Genomic DNA, 27,237 nt, shown 5'->3' with positions numbered 1-27,237 from the left:
CGCTCTTCGGTGGCCCTTCTAGAATGATCCACCCCGGGGTCGTAACACGTTTCACCTCATCACGCATGATGCATGATGCGCCGAAAAGTCGACGTCGTCTTGTCTTCAGAGATACACGAAACCTCTGCATATTTGCGATTTGAAACATACTGCGTAATTGGTAGTTCGTGCGATGAATCAAATGACTGTGTGATCAAGGATGGCTGAAACGCGGATGGGAAGAGGGGCACGTGACGGCAAGGATGTATCAGTCAAAATCATGAATTGGTTTCAAGTTCATCCCTGTCGTCGTCGTCGTCGCGTCTAATGAACGTAAAGGACGTCCTTCAAAGGCCCCTCCGGTATATCGTCACCGTGGTGACGTGAACTCATTCCTGTTTCCCATCCCGCCGTCACGGGTCCATAAGGGTTGCCCTTTCAATCTTTACCTCGATCCCTTCCTTCTCCCTTTTTCTCGATTACCACTCCTGTTCACTTTTCATTCTAATTAGAACGATTCTTTGGAAATCCGATTCCCCCACCTCCTTGCTCGTTCTGCTTTCCTCATCATCCCGTCTCTATATTGCCCTTCTCCCAAGATCACTTAGGTCGGATTCACAAAGAGCTGAGCTCTACTCTGGCCGAACCGTACGTCCAGTTCAGAGTCCCTTTTACGATGTGATCGGTTAGACTTGTCGACAGGGTCTAGGTCAAGCTTATTTTATATTACTTGCGTGAGCCATACAGCACACCCTAAACATTCTCGATAGTCGCCAACAGCAAAGAATACAAACGCTCGTTTCCCTTTACAACTCAAACTTTGAGAGACCTAACATCCGAACGCCACATCACAACGCCTTTCTACATCGTCTCGCTCTCCTCCGGGTTCTTTGCTACAGTATAAGCTCGACACCTACGACCAAGAAACGGACCAACAGACCTTTCAGCCAGCCCTCTCAATATAGGATGTACACCATCAAGCAGACCCCTACTGCCCGGTTCTTGACGTTGCCGATCATCCTTGGCCTTATATACGCCTTCCTGCTTACTTCCGCTCTGGCGGAGATACCAGATACCTATCATACGTCCCGATTCAGCTCCGACGAGAGAGTTGATAACTCGGTTCGCAAGTATGCGCAGAGCGCAGAGAAGGCTGGCTTCGAGTTGAAGAGAAAGCAAAGTGTGGGTGAAAGTCGAGGTTGGGCGAGTTTGGGTAGGAGACAAGATGACGAGGGGCCAAAGGGGGTTGATGAAGTCGTCGACAAGGTCAGTCCCGATTTGATCTCCCTTTTTCTCATCAATCGGAAGAGGTAAAAGCAGAATTGATCTGACCTATTTATCCGTATAACTCATATGACGAAAAGAAATCCTATTCGACCGCAACGACCCAAGCGAGCAAAGTCGCGACCCCAGGCATCGAGAACTACCTCGCCGCTGAAGACCTTACCATCCCCTCGATTCCCGAACCTTCTTTCGGGACCTATGAATCTTTCTCTAAATCGTCAGACACAAGCGGGGGAACAGCTTCTGTCACCTCTTCAACGACCTCTTCTGAGGCAGCGGGATCAAGCACTTCGAGTTCGGCTTCGGCCACGATGCCAGGAGGATACGCTACCGCTACCGACTTTCCTCCTATCACCAGCGATGAGGGAGAGTCATCGTCTGCTACAGCGCCAGGAGGATATGTCACTGCGACGGACTTCCCACCTGTCACGAGCGACGAGCCTACCTCGTCTTCTTCGTCTTCCGCTACGATGCCAGGAGGATACGTCACTGCCACCGAGTTTCCTCCTATTACCAGCGATCAGCCGACTTCGTCTTCGACCTCTGTCTCTTCGTCATCTCAATCGCAAGAACCGGCTCCATCTCCGTCTGCACCTCCAACTTCGGAATCAGCTCCTAGCCCTGAACCTACTCCTCAGCCGGCTTCTACATCAGAATCGGAGCAACCCCCTCCAGGACCCGTTGAGACCACCCTCATCCCTCAAGGTTTCTCCTCCATCCTCCCTGATACCGTCGTCCTCACCGCAACAGCAAGCGCGAAAGCGACGATTAATACTCGATCTAGCGCTGGTGGGGATGGGGTGGTCATGATCACAGGAGGAACGGCTTCCAAGAGCACCTCCGCCGGCCCAAGCGGGTTTGTGACGATCACGAGCACTGCCACCTCCAACGGAGCTGTTGTTACTATGACGACTACCGGTGCAGTCAAAGGAGCGATGATAACAGCGGGAGCAAGCAAGACGCATACGATCGTTATCAATCCTTCTCAGGGGATGAACAAGCTCATCCCGTTCATCCTCCATGCAGAAGTGGGGGAGACGGTCGAGTTCTTGGAATATTCTTCTTCGTCCGCCGATGCTCCTGATTCGAGTCCAGAGGAGGCGGAAGAGGAAGCGAAGAAGTTGAAGGTCGTCCAAATGGAGCTGGGTCAGTCTTGCATACCGACTCTACTTGACCCAGTCTCCACCTCTGTCTCCTCCAACGGCACGACTACTTCTACGATCGCCTCCAGCTCCGTGGCAGGCTCCAGCTTCGTGGTCAGTTCCCTCAAACCGATGTTATACGGTTCTGCCGACGAACGAGTCTGTGAAGGCGGGATGGTCCTCCTGGTCAATCCTCTTTCTGCGAACCCGGGGCAGAAAGAGGAACAGCAGGGACAAGATAAAAAGGTCCTTGTCTTCTCTGATGGGGTCAGGGTAGATGGGACGGGGGTCAAGGACGTATTGGACGTCTGGGCCGGATTGGTAAGTCGACGTTTTCCCCGATCCCGCCCTGAAACTCCATCCATCAAACAAAAGTGATCGAGTCTCACCAACCATCTTGTCTTCATACACAGACCCCAGAAAACGAACAAGCCTTGAAATCCTTCCAATCTTCCTCGGAGATGCGTCCCGAGGCGTGGGCGTGGGGGGACGAGTTTGGGTTAGGTGGTCTGGAAGGGTTGAAATTGGACGCGGTGGTCCAGAACATCTTGTAAGCCAGTTCTATGCGTCTTTCTACAGGAGCCTTCAGCTGATAAGCCACGATAAACGATAGGTACACTCGGTTGACCCTGGCGCTCAACCCAAGCCTTTTGGAACTATACTCCAACTCGACTTCCGCAACTAATACTAACGCGACCTCGACCTCCTCCGGAGCGCTCACAGCGATCACCGAGATAACAGCTTACGATTCCCTCTTATCCACTCTCGGTTCAACGTCGACTTCAGAGGTCTATGGAGGAAACGCTGCAGGTACAGGGACAAGCCTTCCGGCGGGGAACCATCATCCGAACGGGGCGCCAGGTAAGTGTTTCGCGCAGAGGCGAGGATCGGTAATGCGAAGAGGCTGATGATCGCATCTGGCTGGCAGGGAGAGGAGTTGGTGTTCTCATACTCGGAATGAGCTGTTTTGTGTCTCTTTGTCTATGCCTTGTTTTCTAGATAGATAATGCTCTTGCCAGATGGAACGTTCGCTGGTGCGACATTTATTATCATCATTGCGACATTTGCGCTTGTGAGAACAAAAGAAGCCCTCCTCTTCGCCCTTCTCGGTCTCAAACGCGTGGACCGATGCCGAGAAAATAACGTGAGATGGGCCGGGGGTGGCAGAGCGGATGCAAATGAGTCCCTCCCTCCCCTCCCCCCCCCCCGCCTGTGTGGCTGTTTGTTTTCTCTCGTACGACGACGGACGAGCGGACGAGATTTCCCCCAACGAGCAGCTTCCAAGGGCGACCTCGACCTCATCAATCCCATACCTTCAACCAGCTACTCGTATCACTTGCTATACCCAGCATCGTCCCACTCTTACCCTTCTTTCGTTCAACTCGTACACACACACACTCTCTCGCATCGGCTTCATCTCCACGAGAACCATACAAATACCTTCACTTTGACAACCACACGACTACAAGTAACGACACCACGACCGTCTCGTCCTTGATCAACGACATCACACCCCGCATCTAGACCTATACCACAAAACAGTCCTACAAAGCATCTTCATCATGGCTTCCACTACTGCTCGACCCCAGAACGTCGGTATCAAGGCGATCGAGATGTATTTCCCCAAGCGGGTGAGTCGGGCGTGCGATCAGATGGCTCAGAGTAGTCGAGCTCTACGTTGTGCACCTGAGCTGACCACAAAGTGCTTACTGTTTTCCTGACAGTGCATCTCGGAGGATGAGCTCGAAGACTTTGACGGTGTCGCCAAGGGAAAGTACACCATCGGTTTCGGCCAAAAGTACATGGCCTGCACCGACGACCGGGAAGACATCAACTCGTTCGCCCTCTCCGCCGTCAGCTCCCTCCTGAAAAAGTACTCTATCGACCCGACCTCGATCGGACGACTGGACGTAGGGACCGAGACGATCATCGACAAGTCCAAGTCCGTAAAGACCGTCCTCATGGACTTGTTTGCCGCTTCGGGCAACATGGACATCGAAGGGATCGACAGCAAGAACGCTTGTTACGGAGGTACCGCTGCGCTCTTCAACGCCGTCAACTGGGTACAGAGTGAGAGTTGGGATGGGAGGGACGCGATCGTCTTTGCTGGGGATATCGCCATCTACGCCGAGGGGTCTGCTAGGCCTGTCGGGGGTGCTGGTGCTTTTGCCTGTTTGGTTGGACCCAACGCGCCTTTGGTCCTCGAGCGTGAGTCGACTGCAGTGCAGCTTGCGGTATAGCTGAGACTGATTGGAAGTCGTTGTCTTTCCGCTCGCAGCGGTTCACGGAACATACATGACCAACGCTTGGGACTTCTTCAAGCCCGACCTTGCTGCCGAATACGTATGTTCGAACCCTGCTCTATCGCTTTCGACTTCGCTTTTCACTAACATCATGACTCCTCCGCTCGTTCGTCCCACAGCCCACCGTCGACGGACCTCTCACCCTTACCTCGTACCTCGGAGCCCTCGACGCCGCCTACTCGACCTACAAGACCAAGTACACCAAGCGATACTCGGCCGACGAGGCTGTCAACGGGCACGCTACCAACGGGGATGAGAACAAGGCCGTCAAGGTCGCCGTCGAGGCCGAGAGCTTCGACTACATCTTGTTCCACTCGTGAGTGCCATGTCGGGCGATGTTCAGTAGGAATGCACCGAGCTGATGGGCGGCCAATCGGGTTGATAGGCCGTACGGAAAGCTCGTCCAGAAGGGTCACGCTAGGTTGTTCTACAACGTGAGTCGTCGCTCCGGTGTGGCCGTTCTCTAGGGTATTCGAGACTGATGATCCCCTTCGTTGTCTTTTGCAGGACTTTGTCAAGAACCCCTCTTCCTCCCGTTTCGCCGACGTTCCTCAGGAACTCCTCCAGGTCGACCCCTTCAAGTCGCTGACTGACAAGACGGTGGAGAAGACCATGCTCGGAGTCGCCAAAGCTCACTACTCCAAGTCGGTCGAGCCCGGTATGGACTGCTGCAAGAGGTGCGGAAACATGTACACTGCCAGTTTGTACGGAGGTTTGGCTAGTTTGTTGAGCAACGTCAGCTCGGACGATCTGGTGAGTAGCCCGTCCTTTTCCTACGGCATTCGGCTCGGCTTCTGAGAGGGATTGGGATGCTGATCACGGGAACACCGTTTGTCTTGGCTTGGCACAGCAAGGACGCCGAGTAGGAATGTTCTCTTACGGATCCGGATGTGCCGCTTCTTTCTTTGCCCTCCGAGTGGCTGGAAGCACCAAGGAGATGGCCGACAAGATGCAGCTCAAGGAGAGGTTGGAGTCGATGAAGGTTGTGCCCTGCACCGAATACGTCTCGGCCATGAAGGTGAGTCCGGTGATCAAGTCGAGAGCATGTTGCCTTTTATCGAGTCAGCTGACGTTATTACACGCTCGTTTGTCAGCTCCGAGAGGAGAACCACAACGCCGTCGATTACACCCCCAGTGGATCGCTCGACAACCTCTGGGAGGGAGCTTACTACCTCGAAAAGATCGACTCTATGTACAGGCGTACTTACAAGGTCAAGGGTTCCGAGTGAACCGGCCTTGATTGAGATCAACTCCGGCTTTGGCTTAGTGTCGGCCAGCGAGGACGATTTGTGACGATACATGATGAGGATAGCGATTGAGGGGTTTCGGATTGTTTTTTCCCATGGTTTTCTATTCGGCCTTAGATGATGAGATGTGGCGTTTTACGATTTCCGTCTTTTCGCCTTGAAAGCCATTGGTGGCGTGGCTCACGTGCTGCGGAGACGGCGATAGGTGAAACGAGGTTGATCGCCCTTGATCCCTTGGATCCCTTGACCCTTCCTTGATCTGCTCGCGCTCGCGCGCGATGATCTAGATGAAGTGATCGGTCGAAGTCGGCACTTTTTATGGTTTCGAGCTTGACTCATCGCTCCCGTCTGATCGTACGTCTCGCATGGGTCATTTGGTGTATCGATGTCGGTCATTCAGTACGTCAGTACGCAGTACGAGACACGCTGATCGCTTTCCAGATCCAGGATTGCCTTTCTCGCTGTGACGAAAGCACGTTCGGGATTCGCGATCAGAGAAATGCATTGATCATCAAGGTTCAAAGTGGATCGGCTCGCGTAACCTGCCCGACGATCATCCTTGTCTCGCCCGAGCTGCTGATCCGCTTAGCAGTCCTCGTGGTTCCAGCTCTACCCTACAGGAGGCATGCAGTCCTTTCGATCACCCGATCACTCCACGTTTCCATCTGAAAATCCGTGTGATCGTTCCAAGAGAGCGTGATGAAACGCGCGACATCCGCTTTGATCCGAGCCGAGGGTCTTCTGGTTCTCGAACCTCCTTGCGAGTTTCCCGGTGTTTACTTCACGCTACCGACGATCATTCCGAGCTTGTTCGGTTGTGGCGTGGAAAGACGAAAAGATCACGAGCCGTGAGCCGTAGTGGGTCGCCGTTTGGAAGGACCTTTGCGGCTCCTTCCACAGGGATCTCGGCCGGTTGGCGAAAGGATCAATCATATCGCTCATCAGTCATTAGCCAATGGGACAGATAGCGAGGGAGATTCCTCAGCGTGTTGACAACGTTCGTGAGAGACGAAAGGTATATATGGTAGACCCTCTTTGATGCTTTCGTCCTGACGGGATTCTGTCCAGCCGTTTCTCACTGGATCCCTAATCTTGATCGTATACCCGGACCGCCTATCAAATCATGACGCTCAATTACCCGGAACTCTTCGTGCCTTCCCTACTATCCTTCGTCTTGGTTCTCTACGTGGTACCATGGCATCTGCGTATCAGAAACATCGCGACCTTGTCGATGTCCTTCTGGATGCTCGCGCTCAATCTGGTTCACATCATCAATCGTATGCATATGTTTGACATCATCCGGTTGGGCGATCTGGAACTGATCGATGCATTTGTTTAGCTCTTTTGTGGAATTCGACCAATGAACGGAAGGCGACCGTATACGGGGACATCTGTAAGTGCCGGCGAGCTAATGCTTCTGAGACCCCTATACTGACACTTCTCCCATACCCACCCTAGGCTGCGCCATCATCGTCGGCTACAACTTTGGCCTGCCGCTATCCCATCTCTTGCTAGCGCGTCAACTCGAAGCGCTCACCTCGCTCCGCACCCGTTCGGTCCTGTACGACGTCTCGCTGAAACGCCGGAACAAGATTGTTGACCTCGGGTTGTGTGGCGTTGTGCCCATCCTGGGGATACTCGTACACCTGACGCAGATGGATAGGAGGTACTGGATCGCTGAAGGATTCGGCGCTATGCCGAGCACCTATTGGGACGCATGGGGTGTGACTTGGATGGCCATCGTCCCGATTGTCATCGCGGTCGGCGCTCTGATCTACACAGGTGAGACATCCCTTCCATAATCGCAATACAATATCTGAACTCAAACCACTCCACTTCTACTAGTGATGGCTCTGGTCAACGTCTACTTGAGGCGAGCCAGGACGTTATCGATGGTCTCGGCGGACAGCCAGACTTCCAAGGACCAGTTCATCCGGCTATATGTGCTTAGTATCGCCGAGCTCGGCACCTGCCTGTGAATACCATCTCTTGCATAACACTATCGTTGTCACCATCTTTTGACTGACATCTCTTACGGTCCCATCCGACAGACTGCGAGCCTTCTTTAACATGAATTCGTACCACTCGGGACCTCAACCGTTCAACAAGGATGTCCACGAAGACAAGCACATCGACATGAAGACGATCGGGCACATTCCCAACGAGCTCGTTACGGGCAAGGTTCAGCGGACACTATACCTACAATGGTACACCGTCGTCGCCTGCAGTGTCGTATTCTTTTTCTGTTTTGCCACCGGTAAGCGCATAGCGTTTTTGGGTCATCGACCGTCTTGACTGATGTTGGGATTTCGATTTCGTAGGCGCTGAGACGACGAGGTTTTACAAGCGCATGTTGAGCAAAGTTTTGCCCTTTGTCGCGAATCCCGACCGTGCGGATATGAGTCATTTGTCGAGCAAGGGGTAATTCATTTCGAAGATCGACCCGCGCGGTACTTTATTCACTGACGAGGGGTTCTGGTATCCTGCAGGACCGGTACATTCGGGTCAGCGAAACCGTCGCAATTCTCGTCACAAGGTACCGTCTCGTCTAGCAAGGAACAAAAGGTCGATTACGACGGTACCTATCAGCTGGACTACATCAACTCACCCAGGACCCCTACTGCCGCCCATTACAAGGATTCCCCGCTCAGCCCTACCTACCACGACGGCGCGGAGATCCGAGGCCGGGTCGATAGCGAATCTGTCCCCTTCAACCAGCTTGGCCCGATCCAGAGTCGAACCGAGACGACCGGTGCTGATTCGGTCACTGAATCCAAGTTTGATGATATCGAAGCTCAGAAGTACTGGGATGATATCCTTAGTGCAAGGGCGAGGACGGTACGAATTGATAGCACCGGTGTCGATGAAGAGGGTACGGCGGTAGAGAAGCGCAAGAAGGACAGTTACTACAGCTCGCCGCTTGGTCAGAATGCTGCCTGATCCGACTAGAAAAGATAGGAAAATCAGGGTCTGGACCTCTGAAGTGTTGTAGATACACTTTGGGAAGGGTGGAAATCCGCGATGCGCGAAACACCATCGAAACAGGCTATTTCTACCATATTTGGCGTACTATCTAAAAACTGTTTGGCGCGGTCGAGACTTTGGTCAGAGACTGCATTTATGACGTGTTTATCAACTGCTAGATTTATTACGCTATTTCGGCGATCGTAAACTGTCGACAAACAGCTTGTAAACAATCAACAATGTTCGACCAGACTGAGATCAGATAGGATACGTTGTACCGACAAATAGATGGCAGACAACCGATAAATACAGTACAAATTCGCCCATATAATAGCCCCGGCCGCTACAAAACGTCCACATATTTCTCTAAGTCCCTCGGTCGACTCAAAGGACCCCATACCGACAAGACCAAAAGCTTCATTTCGACTCACCTGGTCAGTTCGTGGTGCCAGGACCACTGAGACAAAGCTCTATTACTTATTTGCCTGTCGTAGACCTCGATTCCGAAAAGTCGAGAGGACGGAGCAGCTGATCAAGAGTTGAGAGAGTCCGGGTGGTCGAAACAAGGTAAGCACGACGTCACTTTACGATAACAACGGTAGCAAGCTCACTGACCTAGCCACATTCCACGGACAGGAGTTACTGGGGGTGCAAGGTGAGTCGTTCTTGATCAGGGTGACGCTGTATGGATGTAGGCTCTGTATGAGATTGCTGATGAGCGGTTCATTCTTGTCGTTCAGATGACCGGCCCTGCCAGGACGAACTCGGGGTCCAGTGCATACAGTCCTTATGGCCGACGAACCGGTGGACGGGACCACACAGCCGCTCCAGCGTTCCAGTTCCCTCCGGCGTTTCTTCCATTGTCGACTGTACATGAACGCTCCTCGCCTGTTAGCACGCAACAGCAGTATCGTCCGGCTGCATCAGGACGTACCCGAGAACCATCCGCCAACCCTGAACAAAATCAAGCTCGTCCCCGATATTCCTCTGTGAATTATAACTCGTCTCCTCCGCCCAGCAGTCCATCTCCATCCACAGGACTCACCCTTCCCGACTCCTTTATACCTCAAGCCAGCGCTTTCTCCTCAGTCTCATCCTCTGTCCCTCGTGATCAACGTCAAACCTTGCAGCAACTTCAATCCCTCCAGGCTACCAACGAGATCTACGCCAGGGATATCCGTGCAATTGGGGAGCGACTAGTAGCGGCAGAAGCGTTGATCGAGGGGTTGGCTAAGCGGGTGACAGAGCAGGACGGGATCATTGGAGAAGGCGAAGAGACTATCAAGGATTTGAAAGCGAGAGTAGAGGAGCTCGAGGACGTGAAAGAGAGCAGCCAGTATGTTGAGGAGATGGGACATCAGGTCGAGCCGGGCGGAGAAGGACGACGCTGCTTGAAGATATTTATCAAGTCAGCGATCAAGGTCCTGCATGGATGCGAGGCTCCGGTACTTCCACCTCTTCCCGGCCAAACGATGCCGCTCCTCACGACAGCAAGCGGAGACTCCGGCTCAGTCGAAGCTATGAGGTGGGACTACACGAAGAAGTTCAGAGACAAGGCCAACGCTATCCAAACTCAGCGATTACTCGAGTTTGTGGAGAAGAGGCCGGGTGACGTACCTCTCCCCAACGACTGCCCTCGCGACAGCATTCCTGCCTATGACATCAACACCAACGTCTACGTCGACTGTATCCGGGAGGTCTTCACGGCCTATCGCAAATCACTCGCCAACGCCGTCTGTAAGACATGGGAATCTGAGACGAAGGAGCTGGTAGAGTCGGCGATCGCAACGCTAGAGACATCTTTGGCCGGGCCCGATCCAAGTGGTGACCCTGGGGATGTGACGAGATGGAAGGCTTATGTCAGCGAGATCAATAAGATGATTGCGGCGGAGCAGACAGATGAGAAGGGGAACGTTCGTTCAAAACTTGTTGTGGTAAGTACCACCGCTACCTGCCTTACCAGAATCCTTTGGCTGATCTGATGGCGAGTATCAGCTTGCTAGACAAATCAAAGGGAAACGTATGCACACACGCTTTCACGGACCGGAGTACGCCTCTCTCGATGAGATTCACGGTCTGCCTGCTCCCATTCCGGTGAAGAGCGCGGAGGGAGCGAGAGAGTGGTATTGGCCTGACATGCCAAGCGTTTTCTCGGCAGAGGTAAGATTTCATAAGGCAGCATGCCCATCGAACCCTTCTCACTGATGCCGACCTCATCCGTATAGTACGGCGCTGTGTTTGACGAGATCTATGGGACTCGGGACCCGTTAGTGAAGAACCAGACCGAGATCGCTACGGAATCGCCCGCCGACTTTACCTTCCCGACCTATCAACATTACTTTGCGACTACTGCTCCGAAGCTCCACGAGAACCCCCAACGCTGGATGTTCCGCCGGGAGTGGTTGGCCACCGTACCTCACGATATTCAGGAGCTGCGTATCGTCCCCGTAGACCAGCCTATGAGCCCGGACGATGTCAAGCAGACGCCATGGTATCTCAACCACCCTCAGCGGCTGGGAAGAAGCGTCACGGCGGCGTCATCCAAAAAGAAGGGGAAAGCGAGCGGGAAGAAGCCAGCTGTGAAGATTGCCGCCTCCCCGGCTCCGTTTGCTAGATCTTCCCAGGCATCCGTGGAACCACTTAGCGGCCCTTCGCAATCCCAGGCTGGATCCTCGACTGAGGTAGAGTCTCAGATCTCGGCGCCCAAGGAGACCACACGGATCATGAAAGGACGCACTGGCGCCGCGTCGAGCTCCGTGACTCCGCGATCGGGCCTCGCTGGGTATTCCCAACCTGCCTCGCAGTCTAGTCAGACCCCTTTCGTCGCTAGGCAGCCGCAAATCACCGACCATCTATACCAGACTCGCCCTTCCGTCGCAGGGTCTGTTTCAGGGAGCAGCCAAAGCAAGCACAGTCAGCAAATGGTGCTGGATCCTACGCTGGGTGGATCGACCTACAACAGACACAGTCTGCGCAGCTCAACCCAAGAACCGACTCACAGCAACCCCTCGCATTTCGGACATCATTCAACCGGCTTCGTTCCACCCATGCGAGTCGAAGCGTCGGCTGCAACTACAAGCTTCCCTGGAGGATCGAACGCAGGGTTGCAGACCACTCTCTATCAAGGCTCACCAGGTCTAGGCCGCACTTCAGACCCGAACGTCGGCGGGTCAGCGGTAGGATCAGGCAGCCAGGAGTCGATACGAGAATACGATACCCCGGTCGACACGCGGTACCGCTACCCTTCCGATTCTCCTGGAAACGGCCTCTGCTAAGCAGAACGATCGGACGACACAATCATCTATTTTCAATTTCAACTTCAGCATTGCGAACGGCAACCTCTTCATTTTCACGACAACTTACGACATTTAGATGCAGCCTCGGCATCACAACGGATCGAGTTAGTATGTACAACAGGTATGGTCAGGAGGGTCCCATGGTTTGTATCCCACCGCTTGCAGCGCAGAGTCGCCAAGCCCAGCATGTCACGCTAGTCAGCCTCGAATTCAGGCTCATGTCCGTCCTATAAGGGCAAGATGTAGATCAGCTACATTCAATCACATTCATCATGCATATGTCGAAGTTTGCTTGCCTTGTCGCACGACATCGATACCAGGCATTCGTCACCCGCCGTTTGAATAAGACTGACAGTGGTCGCGGCACGCAGGTTGGTCACGGGTACAAATGCCCGGGTTGTGACCTTGTTCTTATATATCCGGACCCCGAGGTCGATCTCTCTGCAGTAGGTCTCGACTTCAGTGGGTGGACATGCTTCAAAGGTATCGCCCAGCCAGTAGCTCACCGGTGTTGCCACGGAAACTCTGAGCTTTCTTGTGGTTCAAAGAAGTCGACCAACGCCAACACCTGAACCAATTTCTCTGTTGTGTGTCGCAGGGATAGCACGATATGCAGATACAGCTGGATCCTGCCGAGATGGCTGACGCCGGTCTGTTGATCGGTGATCACGAGAGCATGCCGGTCCCTCTGTGATCGACCATAGAGGCATGACCCAAATCTGCATGAACATAGCCGATGAGCTGCCCGGCTACTGGCAATCACGGACGCAAGCACTCACTTGTAGCCGTGGCAGAAGACGTGAGTGTACAGTCGGTAGCATGAGCCCCATTTGGGCAACGAAGGACCATCGTCGTCGAGATTCGCTTCATCCCTAAATTGGTATTCAGGGAGGTTTCTTTGCATGTATTGGAGGAGCGGCAGATATATGCCCTTCCGACCAAGGTCGACGATCTGGTTGGGCTGAAATGGGTTCGGTAACTTGAACCGACTCGCTTGACCCCGGGCCTCCTGTAACATGAGAGTCCCCTGGAGCGCCAGCTTGAATTGCCGGAGGGCTTCTAAGGATAACAGCTCTGCGACCCCAGCGTTTGGAGCCGGATTGTTGATGATGGCGGCTAAGCGTGCTTCTCTCACCCAAGCTCTAAGCAGGGTGGTCGGCATATCGACTTTGCCGTTATGTTTCACATTCGAGAGGTCTCCATTGTGCCGTTCGAAAGCCCAGCATCCGAAGCCGGCAACGGGTCCATAGAGTTGAATGAACCTCGCATAGTGCATCGCAATATGCCAGTTGATCGTAAGATGGCCGTTCAGCGATAGCACTGTGCGAGCCGCGTTTGCAATATCCTATCGGGCAAGGTGGGGTAAGATGAGGATCAAGTGTGACTGCAGGGTGGACGGACGGGTACCCACCTCTACCGCAGCCTCTGCATCGTCAACAGATATGTTGTGTGAATGCAGAAGGCGGAGTCCAGCCGAGAGTGCCAACGCTGCTTGATACCACCGGGATCGATTCAAAATGAGAGCCCCAGAGCTATCTTCTTTGCCCGTCGGATCGGCTGCTTCGGCATCATCTCCATCGGAACGCATACTCTTCCTGGAGCCACACGACGATGTAGACCCTGCGACCGAAACGCTGCGTTGGCGACGACCTCGACTGCTCGACCGACGATTGCTGTCCCGCCCAATAGACTTCCTACGACCTCTACCGCGGGATCCTTTCTGTCGACCTCGCACGGGAACTTCCTCAAGGTCTTCTTCTGGATCCAACGTCGAATCCGAGATGGTATTGGTGCCCTCGTCCCGCCAAGCAACGTAAAGTGCGATCGGCAGCATTTCGATCACCCGGCGCCATTGATCGGCCTTGAGGCCGGAACCGATGTGCGTCCTCTCTCCCACGCTTTGACGGACCAGCTGGCCGATTGCATAGGTCGGAAGCCTACCCAGGTGACCGGGGTAGTCTGCCTCTTCGAAGAACGATTTGAAGACGTCGATCCGAGCTTCTCCCTCGATAGATCCCTCGAACAAGTCGCTCTTGAGCAACATATTCATGAACGATTTTACTAGGCCGAGGAAAGAGTTGTGAAGAGGGTCGGTGGGTGCGGAGTCTGACGGCTCAAATCCGCAAAGGCGTGACAGGGCAGAGAACCTGATACCGTATTCTTGCTCGATCTCGAACCGGCGACCCGGTGTAGCACGCTCGTATTCGAATCCCGCTTGAAGGCTGGTGGCCGCGGTTCCGGGCTTTTTGGGCAAAGATCGCCATGTGTATCCCTCGAGACTGTTGACCTGATCCAACGTGATCCCGCAGTGAGGGCAGGGATGAGCTTTGTGACTCAGTCCCATGCTGCCTGTCATCTTGCGCGCAGCCGGAAGATCGCAGGAGATCAACAGGAGACGGGCGGTGATGTAGGCGTTGGGGCAGGTCGGGAGATCGATCCTGAATCCTCTTTCGCAAAGTTGAAGATCCCGGACGATGGGTTCAATGGCCTGTCGAGGAGGAGAGTCAGCACGCCACCGATGAATGGCAGTCGAGCGCTTTGAAGCTGTACCTTATTGAATAACAGGCCTGGTGGTTCTTTCGGACCTGGAATAACCCCTAAAACGGCGGTATAGCGTTTTTTGTACCTCATTGTGATAGGCAGGTTGGCGATCGAGGCGTAGACGACGCCTACGGACGATCCGATAACACCCTTGACGGCAAACCTTTGGAAACGGTGGAGAAGGTGAGCACGAGCCACTGATGCGAAGCATGCAAAGCATAACCAGAACTTACCAGTCGCAGTTCAGTATAATCTGCAGGCCATGGTGCTGTCCAACGTGCCGGTAATCTTCATCATAAGGAACCTCGTCGTATACCCGATCATCCTCTCCCACCCGCCTCGTCTCCGCGACTCGAGCATATCGCCATGCCGATCCGTCTGAGATGTTACTCATCGGCTCGGTCGGATGAAGGAATGGGGCGTCTTTGTCTGTGGCCATTGCTCGATGTGGTTCGACTATATCATGGTTCGGCCGAGCTTCCCGCCATGTTTGTAGATTCTCGATGACGTCTCGATCTTGGAGTAGGAGTGCGAGGGAGATGGAGAGGGACATCGTGGGCATGACCTTGATCGGCCGACGGATGTCGTTATTTAGTCGGTAGAGATCGGTTCCACAATCAACGCATGCCGGGGATTCGAGCTGGTAGAGTTCAGATATGGCCAGCATGAGCCAGCAATTGTTGTTAGGGCAGACGATCCATTGACTGATGTAATCGTCCGGGAGGACGCCGAGACGCGATTGCGCTGTGCGAACGTTGTACGTTTTCTCGTCGATCTCCTCGTTCAAGCATACTTCCGCTAAGCTTGTCATCTGCTGCAATATGACGTTGGCGGGTACGTTCGGGAGCCCTGTAGCTTTTCCATAAGCGATGGCCGTATATATCTGTCTGAGATGCTCCGGAAGGTGGTGGTGTTTCTGTAAGTTCTCGATGTCGATACGGACACTCTGGCCTGTAGGGTGATCTGGGTCGGGCTCCAAACTGTAATGCTGAGCGATGGGATCGCCTGGAGGAAACGGCCAGGGTATGTCGTCAGGAACAGGCTGATTGTAGGGCTCCGGTGCCGGCGACATTGACGGGTGAGGTGGATAGTCGTCGTTGTATGCACTGTCTCCGTCGTCATCGTTATCGGCCAGTTCCATCCAGTCGTGCCCTGCCTCCAATTCGTCGTTGTATTGAACGGGTGGGGGAGCCTGCGGAGGAGACTCCCGGTCATGAAGAAGAGGTAGAGGGTTTGGCTGAGAGTCGTCAATTCCGACTTCAAAGTCAACGCTCGGCGGGATCTGCGGGAGCATTGACTGAACCGGACTGGCTGGGTTTGACTGATGAGAGGGCTGAGGTGGTAGGTAAGACGATCCTGGAGGATTATGTCGAGACCAAGTGACATAGGCGACGGACTTGTAGCCGGCCGCTGTAGTAGAGCATTGCGGACAGTAACACAGTCGCTGCAAGTCGAACTGTCAGTGGGGTAAGGGCACCGTCGTACGCAGTCATGCTTACATTTGGTCGCATTGTAGACTACCGGATCAAGGCCCTCCTGCCTGGGATGTAGGGCCCGGTTGCAGGCGATGCCTGTGATTAACTGGAAGACCGTATAAGTTCACGAGGACGCTCAACGGCGACGACGGCACGGCTGGCTCTTTGGCTGGTACGAAGGCTATGGCAATGGATATGTATATCGTTCCACGGTCTTTGGGTCGTGCATGAGTACAGGGTGAAGGTGAACGTCTCGATCTCGATATAGGTGGTTGGATCATGCAATCATGATCGAAGACGACGTAGGAGGTCAAGGATACGGTGGCGAACCTCCTGCCGCTTTGGGACATGGGATATCCAAGGTCTAGTCGTCGCAACTGGAGGTAGATAGCTTCAGAATAGGTCGACTAGGTAATCCCTCGATAATCGCACATCGTAAACACCAAATAAATTAATACACGTCATTGTCTTGTATCTGCCTCATGTTTGCCATTTTCGGCCAGTTCTAAGTCAAAACACCTTACAAATAGCCTGTTTAGGACCTGACATACACCGTTTAGATTTCCACACGTCCCCCAGTGGTAGATATAATGATCGAGAAATCTAGGATATCCGTGGCCAAATCCTTGCCCGGGATTGACTGGGTCCGCTTGCCGATCGGCATTGTCAGATCGAATATTCACTATGAGCGAGATCTCTACCCAAGCTCAAGTTCATGTCGGGATGGACAACATCACACCTCTAGCTTCTAGCTTTTCGGTACTATATAAGTCACATGCAACACTTCTCATACGTATAGCTTATTGCATAGTTGCATCCCAAATCCCCCTTCAAGATGATGTGTCTCAGGAATTTCCTCCTGTTTCTCATCGTCCTACCGTTCTCTGCGGCGTCGCCTCTATTCATGTTCACCTTTATCACCACAATGTGGCTAAAGCTGAGACCGTGCCTTTACTGTACAGCCGTGGTGAGTACCGTTGAATCTATATTGCAATGATATCAATGAGTAGTTCTAACTCATCGTGACGCCGCATCACTCCAGCTTGTCATCTTCTTCTTTGCGGTCTCGACACCCTCGTACCTCTCGCTCTCATTCCCCGAAGACCCGTACCGACATCCCTCATCTCGGCCGTACATTGTCGACGAGAATTCAACTCTCCTCGAGCAAGCCTTCAAAGGCAACGAGACCGCCTTTCTGTATTCGGCACCTGCTACAAACCGAAGCTGGGTCGATCTGAACTACGGTCGGCTGCTGTGGCCAAAGCTGGAAGGTTATCGTCTACTAGACAGCAAGCCTAGCGAGAAGAAAGGAAGTTTCAAAACGTCGTCAGCTATCAAGGCCGTTCTGCAGGAGCAGGAACAGGAGCACAATCCTCTGGCCTCGCGAACTGAGGAAGTCGAGCCCCGAGAGCCGGCCGCTCCTCACGTTTCCTCGTCTTCGGCTACGGTGGAAGCTACCCAAAAGCCCAGGCGAGGGTGGTTCGACTGGTCAAAGACTAGCTTTCTGGAGAAAGGAACTGTTCACGTTGAAGAAAGGAGGGCTAAGCCGGCTAGCTCAGCACATGTCGCCGACCCAGAACCTCCTGCCGAGCCTGAATCCACAGGCTACTATCGTGATGAATACGAGGAGGACTTCGCCGAATCGTCGCACCGAGACTTCGATGACGAGCCGACCATCAATCATCGTCTTCCTTGGTATGCCTACATTATGCACCCCTCGCAAATACCTTCTCGTTACGACTTGAGGGTCAATGGCGTGGGGTTCGTGCTCGACCTTGGTATGAGCAGAAATGAGCAGGCTGTCAAGCAAGAGGTCCGGGAATGGAAAGCTTGGGAGGCGGAAAAGAAAAGGCGAAAGAGCGAGAAGGCGGTGGGAGCTCGACGAGACGCCGGCTTGCAATCGGGGCAAGCTGGTCCAAAGGAAGAGCTATGAGTGTTCTGGTCATGATAAGTGAAACGACCCTTGACGACCTGCAAAGTGTATCCATTCCATCTATCTTATACATCACTGAAATGCAATCTATCGAATCGTTCGTAGCTGTCCATCTTGTCGGCTGCATCACGCCGGGTTTTGCAACTCAAATTTGCCGAAGACTTGTCTTCCGGCTCGCCAGGTTGACAATAGTTCCCCGGTTTCCTTGTCCCACACGGTCAGATCAGCATCGAAGCCAACCTTGAGGGCGCCTTTCGATTGGACGACCGAGCCACCTAGACACTTTGCGGGATTTCGACTCGCACAGTGGATGGCTTTTGACAAGGGAATTCCGCAGAACTTGGCCAGGTTCCTGACGCACTTGTCCAGCGGTACAGCGGCACCAGCGAGAGTATCCGTATCGGTCAGGGTAATCGAGTCCCCTTTCTTGGTTACGGTATGGTCTTGAGACCGCCAAGGATACACCCCATCCGGGAGATTCGGGTCCATCCAAGAGACAGCTATACTAAACAGCATCAGCAAGCAGTCGGAAATTGGTTGGAGAGAAAGGCTTACCATCGGTAACGACGATACACCCGTGAGGATGCGCTTGGTAGGCGAGATTGACAGCGAAGGGGTGGACATGCAAGCCGTCGGCGATGCAACTCCAGAAAGGTCGCTGGAAGGGTCTTGGATTCTGATTATTCGTCTCGGGAGTCTCCGTCTCGGTGAACGGTAGCGGAGACTTGTTATCGGCAAGGCTTTCAATTTTGCTCAGTACCTGGGAGGCTGCGGGAGTTGGCAAAGCGGACTGAAGCGTTTGAGAAGGATGCTTTCCGTCGACGTTTTCGTGACTATCTGGACCTGCACCAAGAAGACCGATGATGCCAGGCTCGCGGTGATCTGGAATGGGCAATTTAAGTCACTATCACTGGACGAGACAATCGGCTCTCGCTGTCACTTACGGAAAGCGGGCATGGCGTTGAAGAGATGAGTGATCAAGGAAGCGCCGGAAGCAACGGCTTGGGCAGCTTGTTGGGTGTTAGCCCCGCTGCGAGGGAGCCGTACGTCAGTATGCGATACACTAACGTCAAATAGCACGCGCGACATACGAATGACCGATGCTGATTGTGAGACCCTCCTCAACTAGTCGCGGGATGCAGGCCATAACACCCAGAACTTCGGGCGCTAAGGTGATGATCTTGGCCAGCTTGAATTCCTCTGCAGGCTCGACAATCGTTTGACCGTAGGTCCCGATCAAAGACCGCCACCCCTCAGAAGCGTCCCTGGCATTGTCAGCGGGGTGGCAGCCAATCTTCGAAGGGGCCAGGAATGGACCCTCAAGGTGGTAACCGATCACTGCAGCACCAGTGGTAAGGGAGTCGACCGCATGATGATGAAGGGCTGGAATGATCTGCTCGTACATATCAGGCGTTTGAGACTGTGGCAAAGCGTCTCCCCAGTAAGTGCGCAGCCCATAGTCAGTCGGTCCAAGCATGTCCGCTTACGATAACCGTTGGCAAGTAAGCCGTAACTCCGGTTGCTGCCAGCCTGGTCGAAACCGTCTCCACCTTGCTGATATAGTCTTCTTCCTCGCCCGGCCAATGTGAAAAGTCGATACCATAAGCGCCGTTGATCTGGATATCGATCAACCCTGGTGCCAAGACTTGGCCCTGGAGATCAATCGTAGGAGCTGCAGCAAGTGCTTCTTCCCTGATAGAAGGATCCTGGCCAGAATCCGATGCGAAGCGATTGGCCGCGCTTGGATCGTCCAGAACCACGCGCGCGATGGTTCTCAAAAGCCTATCTACCCAGATGGATGCGGTGCAGGTCGTCAAGTCGCCGCTGTCAGGCTCGATGAGGTAACAGTTGGCGAACCTGATCAATCGGCCGTCAATATGGAGGTAATCGTTGTGGACCATATTGGATTTCTCGAGCTCTATCAAGATCTGAGAAATGAGCCACAACCAAGCGGTGGAATCGGCGGGAATTGTCGTGAGTCGAATGCACTTATACGTGATCCAGACGGCTGGAAAGCACGTTCGACTGCGATAACAAACCTTGCTTCTCCGTTGTCAGAGCACGACATCACAAAGGAAGACCTCTGCAAGGTTCTCGCGAATCGCACAGCCCCCATGTTGCGGCGGAGCGATGTATTCCCGTTGAAAGGATTCGCCAACACATATAGTCAGGAGGTGCAGGACGCTAAGAGCTGAGACGATACGTGCCCGAAGATCGCTCTCTACACCACTGCCGCAGACAATTCACTAACCATGCAGATCTCCATCCAGTGAGCGCTCTTTACGGCTCGCAGTATCTCTTGTGGCTGAAGTCATATCGCAGACCCGACCCAGACAATGCGTGTCAACATGCGGCACAGCTCATCGTTCAGGCCATCAAGAAGCACCTCGCCACCGATCAGCGTCCGTTCGTGCTAGGATTGCCTACAGGCGGTTCGCCTCTGGGTGTCTATGAACAGTTGGTTAGACTCTACAAGGCCGGCGAGATCAGCTTCAAGGCGAGTTTCTGAGAACGTACAAAGTCCGCTGCCGATTACTGAACCATCGCTCCGAATGCAGAACGTCGTGACATTCAACATGGACGAATACCTGGGACTGAAGCCGACGCATCCTCAAAGCTATCATCATTATATGCACGAGAATTGTAAGCTCCTCGCGCTTTACCCATGAATCGCAGCATCGGTGACTGATCTCGATTCATGGCAGTCTTCAATCGTGGTACGTAGCAGCGTATATCTCATACCGCACGCAGCATTTTGACATCTCCTCCCGCCAGTCGACATTCCGGCAGACAACATCAACCTCTTCAAAGGCGATACTGAGACCCCAGACGAAGACTGCCAAGCGTACGAAGCTAAGATGCTCTCATACGGAGGTGTCGACCTGTTCCTCGGTGGGATGGGTGAGAACGGTCATATCGCCTTCAACGAGAGCGGGACGGGCTTCGGGAGTCGGACTCGGGTGGTCGATTTGGCTGAAGCTACTCGGCAGGTCAATGTATGTCTTTGATCGAGCTTGACGTACTAGCCGTAAGCTGACTGGGATTGGCACTTGGTCCATCAGGCGAGGTTCTTCCAAAATAGCGACGAGGTACCCAAACAAGCTTTGAGTATCGGGACTGCCACGCTTCTCGCTGCCAAACGAATCAGTAAGTTTTCCCGTCCCTTTCAAGATCTCGCAAAAACAATTAAGTTTCTTAATATCTCTGTAGTCCTCATCGTCACGGGCTTCAAGAAGGCTTCAGCTATGAAGTCCACCATCGAAGGAGGTTTGAACCATCTCTGTCCGGCTTCCGCTCTTCAGCTTCATGCGGATGCTACGATCGTTTGCGACAAGGCTGCTGTAGCTGAACTGGAACCGTTGACCGTGGCGCTGTTCAACCGGGGCTGAAATTCGAGATGGGAAGACCGCTGTGATCTTGTGTAGTTGTCGGGGAATGTGCTCGTACTACATGACAAGGGACATACTGCAAATGCGTAATGGAGATTCGTGTATGAGGTGAAAGCTTTCGTCTCAGTTTCGTTGGTGTGTCGTGCTCTTTTGGCTTTTTTTGAACGAGGTCACAGTCTAGTCTCTGCGTGGGCTTGTCGGACGAAGGTGTTGGCAGATTCCAGGTGCTGATGCAGTGCATCCGTCATTCGGCGAGGCTGATCCGCAATCGGAAACAGGACGTCAGAAGAAACCCGCCTCGCCCGCTCCATATCGACGAAGCAGCTTACCACGAGGATTGCCCTTTCTCTCATCCGCTCCCGGCCCCTCCATACGCACACGAGAGATAAACCCACAAGCCAAATGCCGACTCCCTCTTCCCCGTACCCAGTAAGATCTCCCTTGCTTTCTGCCTAGTCTTCAACATCTTATCCAAAGCTTCATCGCCGAGCTTGCTCATGATCATCCGCTTAGCCTGCGCAAATGGACAGGATGGGCGAGGAAATCGGTTAGGGATTGGTCAAACAAGTAAGGCATAAGTAGAGTATGTTCTCACCTGCTCGTCTCGTTTCACCCAGGCGAGAAACTCCGCTTCAGGAAGAACACAGTGAAGTCCAGTAGTCACGTGGGAGAGGAGGTTGGCGGCATCCAAGGCTATAGTCATACGGGTAGCCCAGAGGTGGTAGTTCTCCACAGGGGTGGTGAAAGAGAGATAGTGGGGAACCAAAAGGTGTTCGTCGATCTGATGAGTTTGCGATAGGCTTCCATAAGGGGCATTCGAGTCTGGAGGAGAAGGTACGCCGGCGTCTGAGTAGGAAGGTTGATAGTGGTTCTGGAGGTGATAGGCCGACATGGCCGGAGGTTTCGAGTCCATATGCCGCGTAGGCGAGGAAGGGACGCTTGTACTATGTGCTAGAGGAGGAGGTCTCTAGTCGTTTAATGTACAAAATTGCGTATGTTGTTGTGACCTTGTGAGCGAGGTTTAGTAAACGTGACAGTGGTGACATGGTAGACAGAGTATATTGTCGGATCGATCGAACCTCCGAAATCAACAACAACAAAGAGAAAGAGAAATGGAAAAGTGATCGGTTCCGCCCTCGTGGTCGCTGTGAAGTTGATGGATGACGAACAAACGAGATCAAAGGACCCAAAGGAACCCTCGCTTCCATCAGAGGAAGGGGGAAAGAACAATCGGGTCCGATGAAAAGATCCGTCCTTTGGCTTTTTTCGCGCGCGTGTTTCAGATTTCGACAGGCCGACGCCCACCAAGGCAAGACTCGCTCCGCGATCGGAGAACCCGAAACAGGTCACTCTGTCTGTGCAAATCTGATGATTATGATGATATTGCTGCAGCACCGGACGACCTCTACAAGGGCTCTCTACACACCATACAACGAGCGTCTTTGACGAGCCAGTTGACCACACACCGTTGATGCCCGAGATGACTGCACTTTGGCATCATCGCCATGATATCCCCCGCTCGGAATTGACTGAGACAGATCGAGCACTTGTGTACCCGGATACCGAGCGCAGTCAGCTTGAGCTTGCTCTTGCCCTCCTTGGTCATGCGCCGGCTCTCGATCTCCACGGGCGCGAGCATGAGGTTGGCGAGACTGTCGGGGGATGCACCGCGAGCGATCTCCTCGCCAACGAACGAGGTGATGGCGTTCATGCCCTGTTACGAGAAAGGAAAATTAGGATTACGATTTATTGCCATAGCACCGCGATCCGCAAGAGATCAGCTCACCTCGTATTCACGATCGGTACCTTGCAATTGCGCAGCGACAAGATCCAGATCCGTATACTCGAGCCCAGGACTCCGAGCAGCGGTCGCCTCTGCTGTTGCCTCCGGCTGGATGTTACCTGGAGTGGATATTGGCCTCGCTTCGTTGACTCGAGCCTTGGCCGAGCGGTGGGTGCGGTTCGAGACGACCCGTTGTCTGGGTTCTTCCACCGGAGCAGGTGGAGTCTGCGACTTCTCTGCTTCGCCAGGCGGTGAGGGAGTGGCTTTGACAGCTTGTCGATCCGCGACTGGACTCGGGGTCGAATCGACCTGATCCTCGGTATCCTTGACAAAATTGGGCATCGATTTGGATCTAGCAAAGCCATTCGAGGGGGCTTGCTGATCGATCACCTCCGCTTCCTCATCGTCCTCCGGCTCCCAAGTCTCGGGTGGATCCGGTCTGATCGCAGCCAACCGCCACTTATTGATCCGATTCGACAATTGCGATTTGAGCTCTTGCTCCGGTCGATCGTCGTACCGAGGTTTGATGGCAAGTCGAGCGTTCGGCTTGGGCTTACGTTCTGCTGGGCTGGTCACATGGTGTGTGGCCTTTGGACGTGTTGGAGCAGGCAACCCACCACTAACACGAAGCGGTTTAGACTGGGGGAAGACGACAGGCACACCAGGTGACAGCTTGGGTGAGGCTTCCTGTCTGGAAGCCTCCATATTATTCGCGATCGCAAGTGGACGTAATCCGGCACCTGCAGAGCGGGTTCGCGGGCGATCGCCCTCTTGGTTGATGGGCTTGTTAAAGTACCCCGAGATAGCCGAAGGGGTTCGATCACCGGCGGTAGGTCTCGTCGAAGAAGGCAGACCCGGAGTAGTCGGCTGCGACATGTTGGGCGTCTCGGTCTTGCCCGCGGATTTTCGTCTCGGCATCGGCGCCGCTGGCACAACCTTTGCAACCGGTGCAACTTCGGCTTTTGTTGATTCGACAACTACAGGTTGATTTAACGGAACAGGCTCTGAGGGCTTTACGACGACGTCCTGTACGAGCGATGGTGGCGTAGGCGCAGTCGCTGGAGCCACGATGGGATCGCTCGTCATGGGGCGAGTCCTGGCTGGCAACGGTGGAGGCGCGCCCCGTTGTCGCGGACCGTTCGGCTTCGGACGGTTTTCACGGTTCCGTCGTGGCAGAGGAGGAGGCTCGTTTGCAGCCCGCAAGACATTGGCAGGAATACCTCGAGGAGGTAGCAACCGGTAAGCTGCTGGAGGCCTCGCCACCGCATCGGATACGCTCCATCCATCGCTGCTCGTCTCACTATCAGAGTCTTCCGTACTCTCGGATTCGCCAAGGCTGGACTCCGACGAGGACGAGGCTGGTTGCCGAGCGCTTGCCAGAACCGGAGGCGGGAAAGCTGAAGCAACGGGCCTGCGAGCAGGTATAGCTGGAGCGGGTTTACGTTGCGCCGCCGTCTCTCGCGGTTGAACCGCTTGTACTTCAGCGGCCGGCTGCTCTTCTTGCTTGACCGGTTCGGATACCATCTCCCAGTCCTCACCCACTTTCGCCAAAGGTGGACTGGCGATCGGAGGGGATCTCGGTTCCTCCTCAGCGGGAGACTCCAGAGGCCGTGATTCATCCATGACATACGCCTTGGGATCCTGCCAGATCGGGGCAGCGTTTTGCATCCAAGCCGGTTTTACAGCACGGTTGAAGGGGTGCTTGTAGACGACCGCAGGCTGACTCGGAGTGGATGTGGTTTTGACCGTGGACGTCGATACCTGACGGTTCCATAATGGCATCGCAACTGGCGCAGGGGCAATCTCTGGAACGGATTGCTGTGGGACATGTTCCGTTTCGTCCTTCTTCGGCTCCAGACCAAGATTCGGTTTCAGGAAATGACTTGCAGCTCGGAAGAATGGCGACTTCGATAAGCCCGTCTCTTTCGGCGATGGAGCCTCCTCTTCTTGAATTCCGGGGCTTGAGCTGGGTTCGGCCGACTTTTCTGCCTCGGGTTTCTTGTTCGAGGTGGAGGTCTGACGGAACAACGCCCAAGGGTTCGAGATCTTTCTTCCCGATCGTCGTTTCGAGAACAACGGCGGAAGCGAGTTTTTCCTCGTAACGCCTAGCGACTTGGTCGTCTGGTCAGCTGTAGCAACGACGTCCTTTTCGGGCACAGCCGGTGGCGTGGTCATGGACTCGGGTTCTTCCTGTGTCACGGGCAGATCCAGTACACCTGGCACGACCTCGAGTTGACCGTCCGGGCCCTCGGAGATTCCTTCGAGGAACCTAGATCCGTGCATATTCGGGCTCGTAGCGAGCGCGTCCTTGTCTTCCTTTGCAGCCTGTACGGTCACGGTCGAAACGGGCGACAGCGCGTGCGTGGGAGCTTTGGGTGTCGAGGGCGAATGCGATCGTACCGTTTCGCCGCCGACGTCAACCACGAGAGCGGGAACCTCGGTCTCTGTTCCCCCATCTTGTTCTTCGACGGGGGTGCCGACAAGTTCATCGAGATCGACTCCGGCCATGGCCAACTCTTGAGTCACAAACCCTGAAGGCTTGGAACCCTCCCCGTTCTGATCCAAGTCGACTTCTTGCGAATTACCTCTGATAGTCGATGCGACAGGCAAGGCTTCATCCTCTTCGTCAAACGGCTCCCGCACGCTCCTAGCCAGATTGGTTGACATCGAAGACGCACGAGACAACCCGGGTCCTGGTATCGGCTCGCCCAGCCCCAGATCGGTCGCATCGTAATAGACCGCTCGCCCCTTCCCCTTTTGTTCTCGAGAAAACCTCAAATCCTCCTCATCCACCACCTGCCCGTCTCCCCGATCCAAAACCGAGTCACTTTCGAAATCAGCAGCCTGCTCAGCCTCACCTTGACTCTGACCCCAATGTTGCATCCTCTCTATCCGCTCCCTTTCGCGCCCGATCATCTCGTCCAGATCCTTGCCCTGTTCCCTGGCTCGTTCCCAGCGTTCCCGATCTTCACGTCGTCTTCTCTGCCGAGGCGTCTCGTTTCGAATCCTGGCCCGTCGAACCGTCGATACCGTTGAAGGCGAAGGTGGAATCTCTCCTTCATCCTCATCCTCGTCTGCCGGGGAGGCTTGCTGAGTCAGAGCAGACTGCTGAGGAGATCCATTTGGTGTAGTTCCGCGGGTAGCGAACTCGAAGGAAGGAGGTGGGCTTCGTCGCCCCTCGTGTCCCTCCAAGACGACGCTACCGAAAGCCGGTGGCAATCTCCCTGTACTCGGTGTCGGATAAGGAAATGGCGGAGGAGGCGGTTCGTGTAACGCTTGCTGGGCATCGTGATTCTGCTCGTTGTTGTTTTCGGGATTCTCTTGCGATTCGTCCGCCTCGGGAATCGTTGGAGAGTCCAGGTTAGCAAACTCTGGTACGTCTACAAACCAATTTCCATTGCAATCCGGGTCAGCCTATTTTTTGTCGGCGGAAGACACAGAATCAAACGAGCTCACCATCCCAGACGTTCCTCCTCCTCATACTCGCTCTCCTCCCTATCCTATCCGACGCAGCCCCACCCAGCCCTTCCTCCATGTTCCCTGCAATCGCACTTCTCATCGTCCTCCGCCGTCTCCTCCTCGTCTCCTGCCTCTGTTGGTGCAAGAGCGCTTCGTCCTCTTCAATCGTCACCGTCGCGACCGCATTGGTCGCTGCGAGTGCAGGTTGTTGATTCCCAGGGGGACGAGCGGTAAGTTCAGAACCAGCTACTCTATCCCGATCTTCCTCTCCAGCCGGTTCTCCGGTTTCGAGAGGCACCTCTCTCCGTCTCTTCTTCTTCTTCTTTCTCGGCCTTTCGCCTCCCGCCGCTTCTTCCCCGGCGTTGGCATTCACATCCTGGTTTCCATTAGCCACGGGACTAGTTCCGAGGAGTACCATCTCCTTGAACCTCTCCGCCTCGGA

General features: G+C 54.1%; 9 protein-coding genes across 9 annotated transcripts; 6 read left to right on the top strand and 3 right to left on the bottom strand.

Moving 5' to 3' along the window:
- Positions 1-945: 945 nt before the first annotated feature.
- Positions 946-3,366, top strand: HD553DRAFT_343097 (uncharacterized protein; the record flags this gene model as incomplete). Its single annotated transcript, XM_046182840.1, has 5 exons — positions 946-1,245; positions 1,344-2,726; positions 2,819-2,955; positions 3,019-3,266; positions 3,338-3,366. 5 exons carry the CDS (start codon positions 946-948, stop codon positions 3,364-3,366), a joined length of 2,097 nt encoding a protein of 698 aa, XP_046035685.1.
- Positions 3,367-3,691: 325 nt separating this feature from the next.
- On the top strand, positions 3,692-6,096 carry HD553DRAFT_285722 (hydroxymethylglutaryl-coenzyme A synthase C terminal-domain-containing protein). Its single transcript, XM_046178239.1, has 8 exons — positions 3,692-4,036; positions 4,130-4,613; positions 4,684-4,748; positions 4,828-5,024; positions 5,094-5,142; positions 5,216-5,461; positions 5,559-5,726; positions 5,803-6,096. Exons 1-8 carry the CDS (start codon positions 3,968-3,970, stop codon positions 5,935-5,937), a joined length of 1,413 nt encoding a protein of 470 aa, XP_046035684.1. The 5' UTR covers positions 3,692-3,967; the 3' UTR covers positions 5,938-6,096.
- A 982-nt stretch (positions 6,097-7,078) lies between these two features.
- HD553DRAFT_343095 (pheromone A receptor-domain-containing protein) lies at positions 7,079-8,895 on the top strand (the record flags this gene model as incomplete). The annotated part of the gene is made up of 7 exons (XM_046182839.1): positions 7,079-7,232; positions 7,295-7,348; positions 7,414-7,737; positions 7,801-7,930; positions 8,007-8,212; positions 8,277-8,376; positions 8,445-8,895. 7 exons carry the CDS (start codon positions 7,079-7,081, stop codon positions 8,893-8,895), a joined length of 1,419 nt encoding a protein of 472 aa, XP_046035683.1.
- A 764-nt stretch (positions 8,896-9,659) lies between these two features.
- On the top strand, positions 9,660-12,194 carry HD553DRAFT_343094 (uncharacterized protein; the record flags this gene model as incomplete). Its single annotated transcript, XM_046182838.1, has 3 exons — positions 9,660-10,853; positions 10,915-11,079; positions 11,145-12,194. 3 exons carry the CDS (start codon positions 9,660-9,662, stop codon positions 12,192-12,194), a joined length of 2,409 nt encoding a protein of 802 aa, XP_046035682.1.
- A 215-nt stretch (positions 12,195-12,409) lies between these two features.
- Positions 12,410-16,267, bottom strand: HD553DRAFT_343093 (uncharacterized protein; the record flags this gene model as incomplete). The annotated part of the gene is made up of 8 exons (XM_046182837.1): positions 12,410-12,442; positions 12,569-12,656; positions 12,722-12,934; positions 12,995-13,560; positions 13,627-14,703; positions 14,766-14,919; positions 14,990-16,200; positions 16,256-16,267. The coding sequence occupies 8 exons, from the start codon at positions 16,265-16,267 to the stop codon at positions 12,410-12,412; spliced, it is 3,354 nt and encodes a 1,117-aa protein (XP_046035681.1).
- A 726-nt stretch (positions 16,268-16,993) lies between these two features.
- Positions 16,994-18,252, top strand: HD553DRAFT_350764 (uncharacterized protein). Its single transcript, XM_046183561.1, has 2 exons — positions 16,994-17,198; positions 17,274-18,252. Exons 1-2 carry the CDS (start codon positions 17,067-17,069, stop codon positions 18,162-18,164), a joined length of 1,023 nt encoding a protein of 340 aa, XP_046035680.1. The 5' UTR covers positions 16,994-17,066; the 3' UTR covers positions 18,165-18,252.
- Positions 18,253-20,065, bottom strand: HD553DRAFT_297335 (Metallo-dependent hydrolase; the record flags this gene model as incomplete). The annotated part of the gene is made up of 5 exons (XM_046178542.1): positions 18,253-18,664; positions 18,720-19,046; positions 19,109-19,194; positions 19,256-19,584; positions 19,652-20,065. The coding sequence occupies 5 exons, from the start codon at positions 20,063-20,065 to the stop codon at positions 18,291-18,293; spliced, it is 1,530 nt and encodes a 509-aa protein (XP_046035679.1). The 3' UTR covers positions 18,253-18,290.
- Positions 20,033-21,753, top strand: HD553DRAFT_54110 (glucosamine-6-phosphate isomerase). The gene is made up of 8 exons (XM_046184299.1): positions 20,033-20,138; positions 20,223-20,433; positions 20,487-20,661; positions 20,723-20,807; positions 20,870-20,881; positions 20,940-21,160; positions 21,227-21,311; positions 21,375-21,753. The coding sequence occupies exons 2-8, from the start codon at positions 20,417-20,419 to the stop codon at positions 21,551-21,553; spliced, it is 774 nt and encodes a 257-aa protein (XP_046035678.1). The 5' UTR covers positions 20,033-20,138; positions 20,223-20,416; the 3' UTR covers positions 21,554-21,753.
- A 1,205-nt stretch (positions 21,754-22,958) lies between these two features.
- HD553DRAFT_273419 (uncharacterized protein) lies at positions 22,959-23,192 on the bottom strand (the record flags this gene model as incomplete). Its single annotated transcript, XM_046177814.1, has 1 exon — positions 22,959-23,192. The coding sequence occupies one exon, from the start codon at positions 23,190-23,192 to the stop codon at positions 22,959-22,961; it is 234 nt and encodes a 77-aa protein (XP_046035677.1).
- Positions 23,193-27,237: the final 4,045 nt, after the last annotated feature.

Source organism: Filobasidium floriforme, assembly GCF_021052385.1.
Source record: "Filobasidium floriforme strain CBS 6241 chromosome Unknown HD553scaffold_14, whole genome shotgun sequence".
NCBI lineage: Eukaryota > Fungi > Basidiomycota > Tremellomycetes > Filobasidiales > Filobasidiaceae > Filobasidium > Filobasidium floriforme.
Note: the sequence above shows the minus strand (reverse complement) of the source record. Positions and strands in the feature narration are given on the sequence as shown.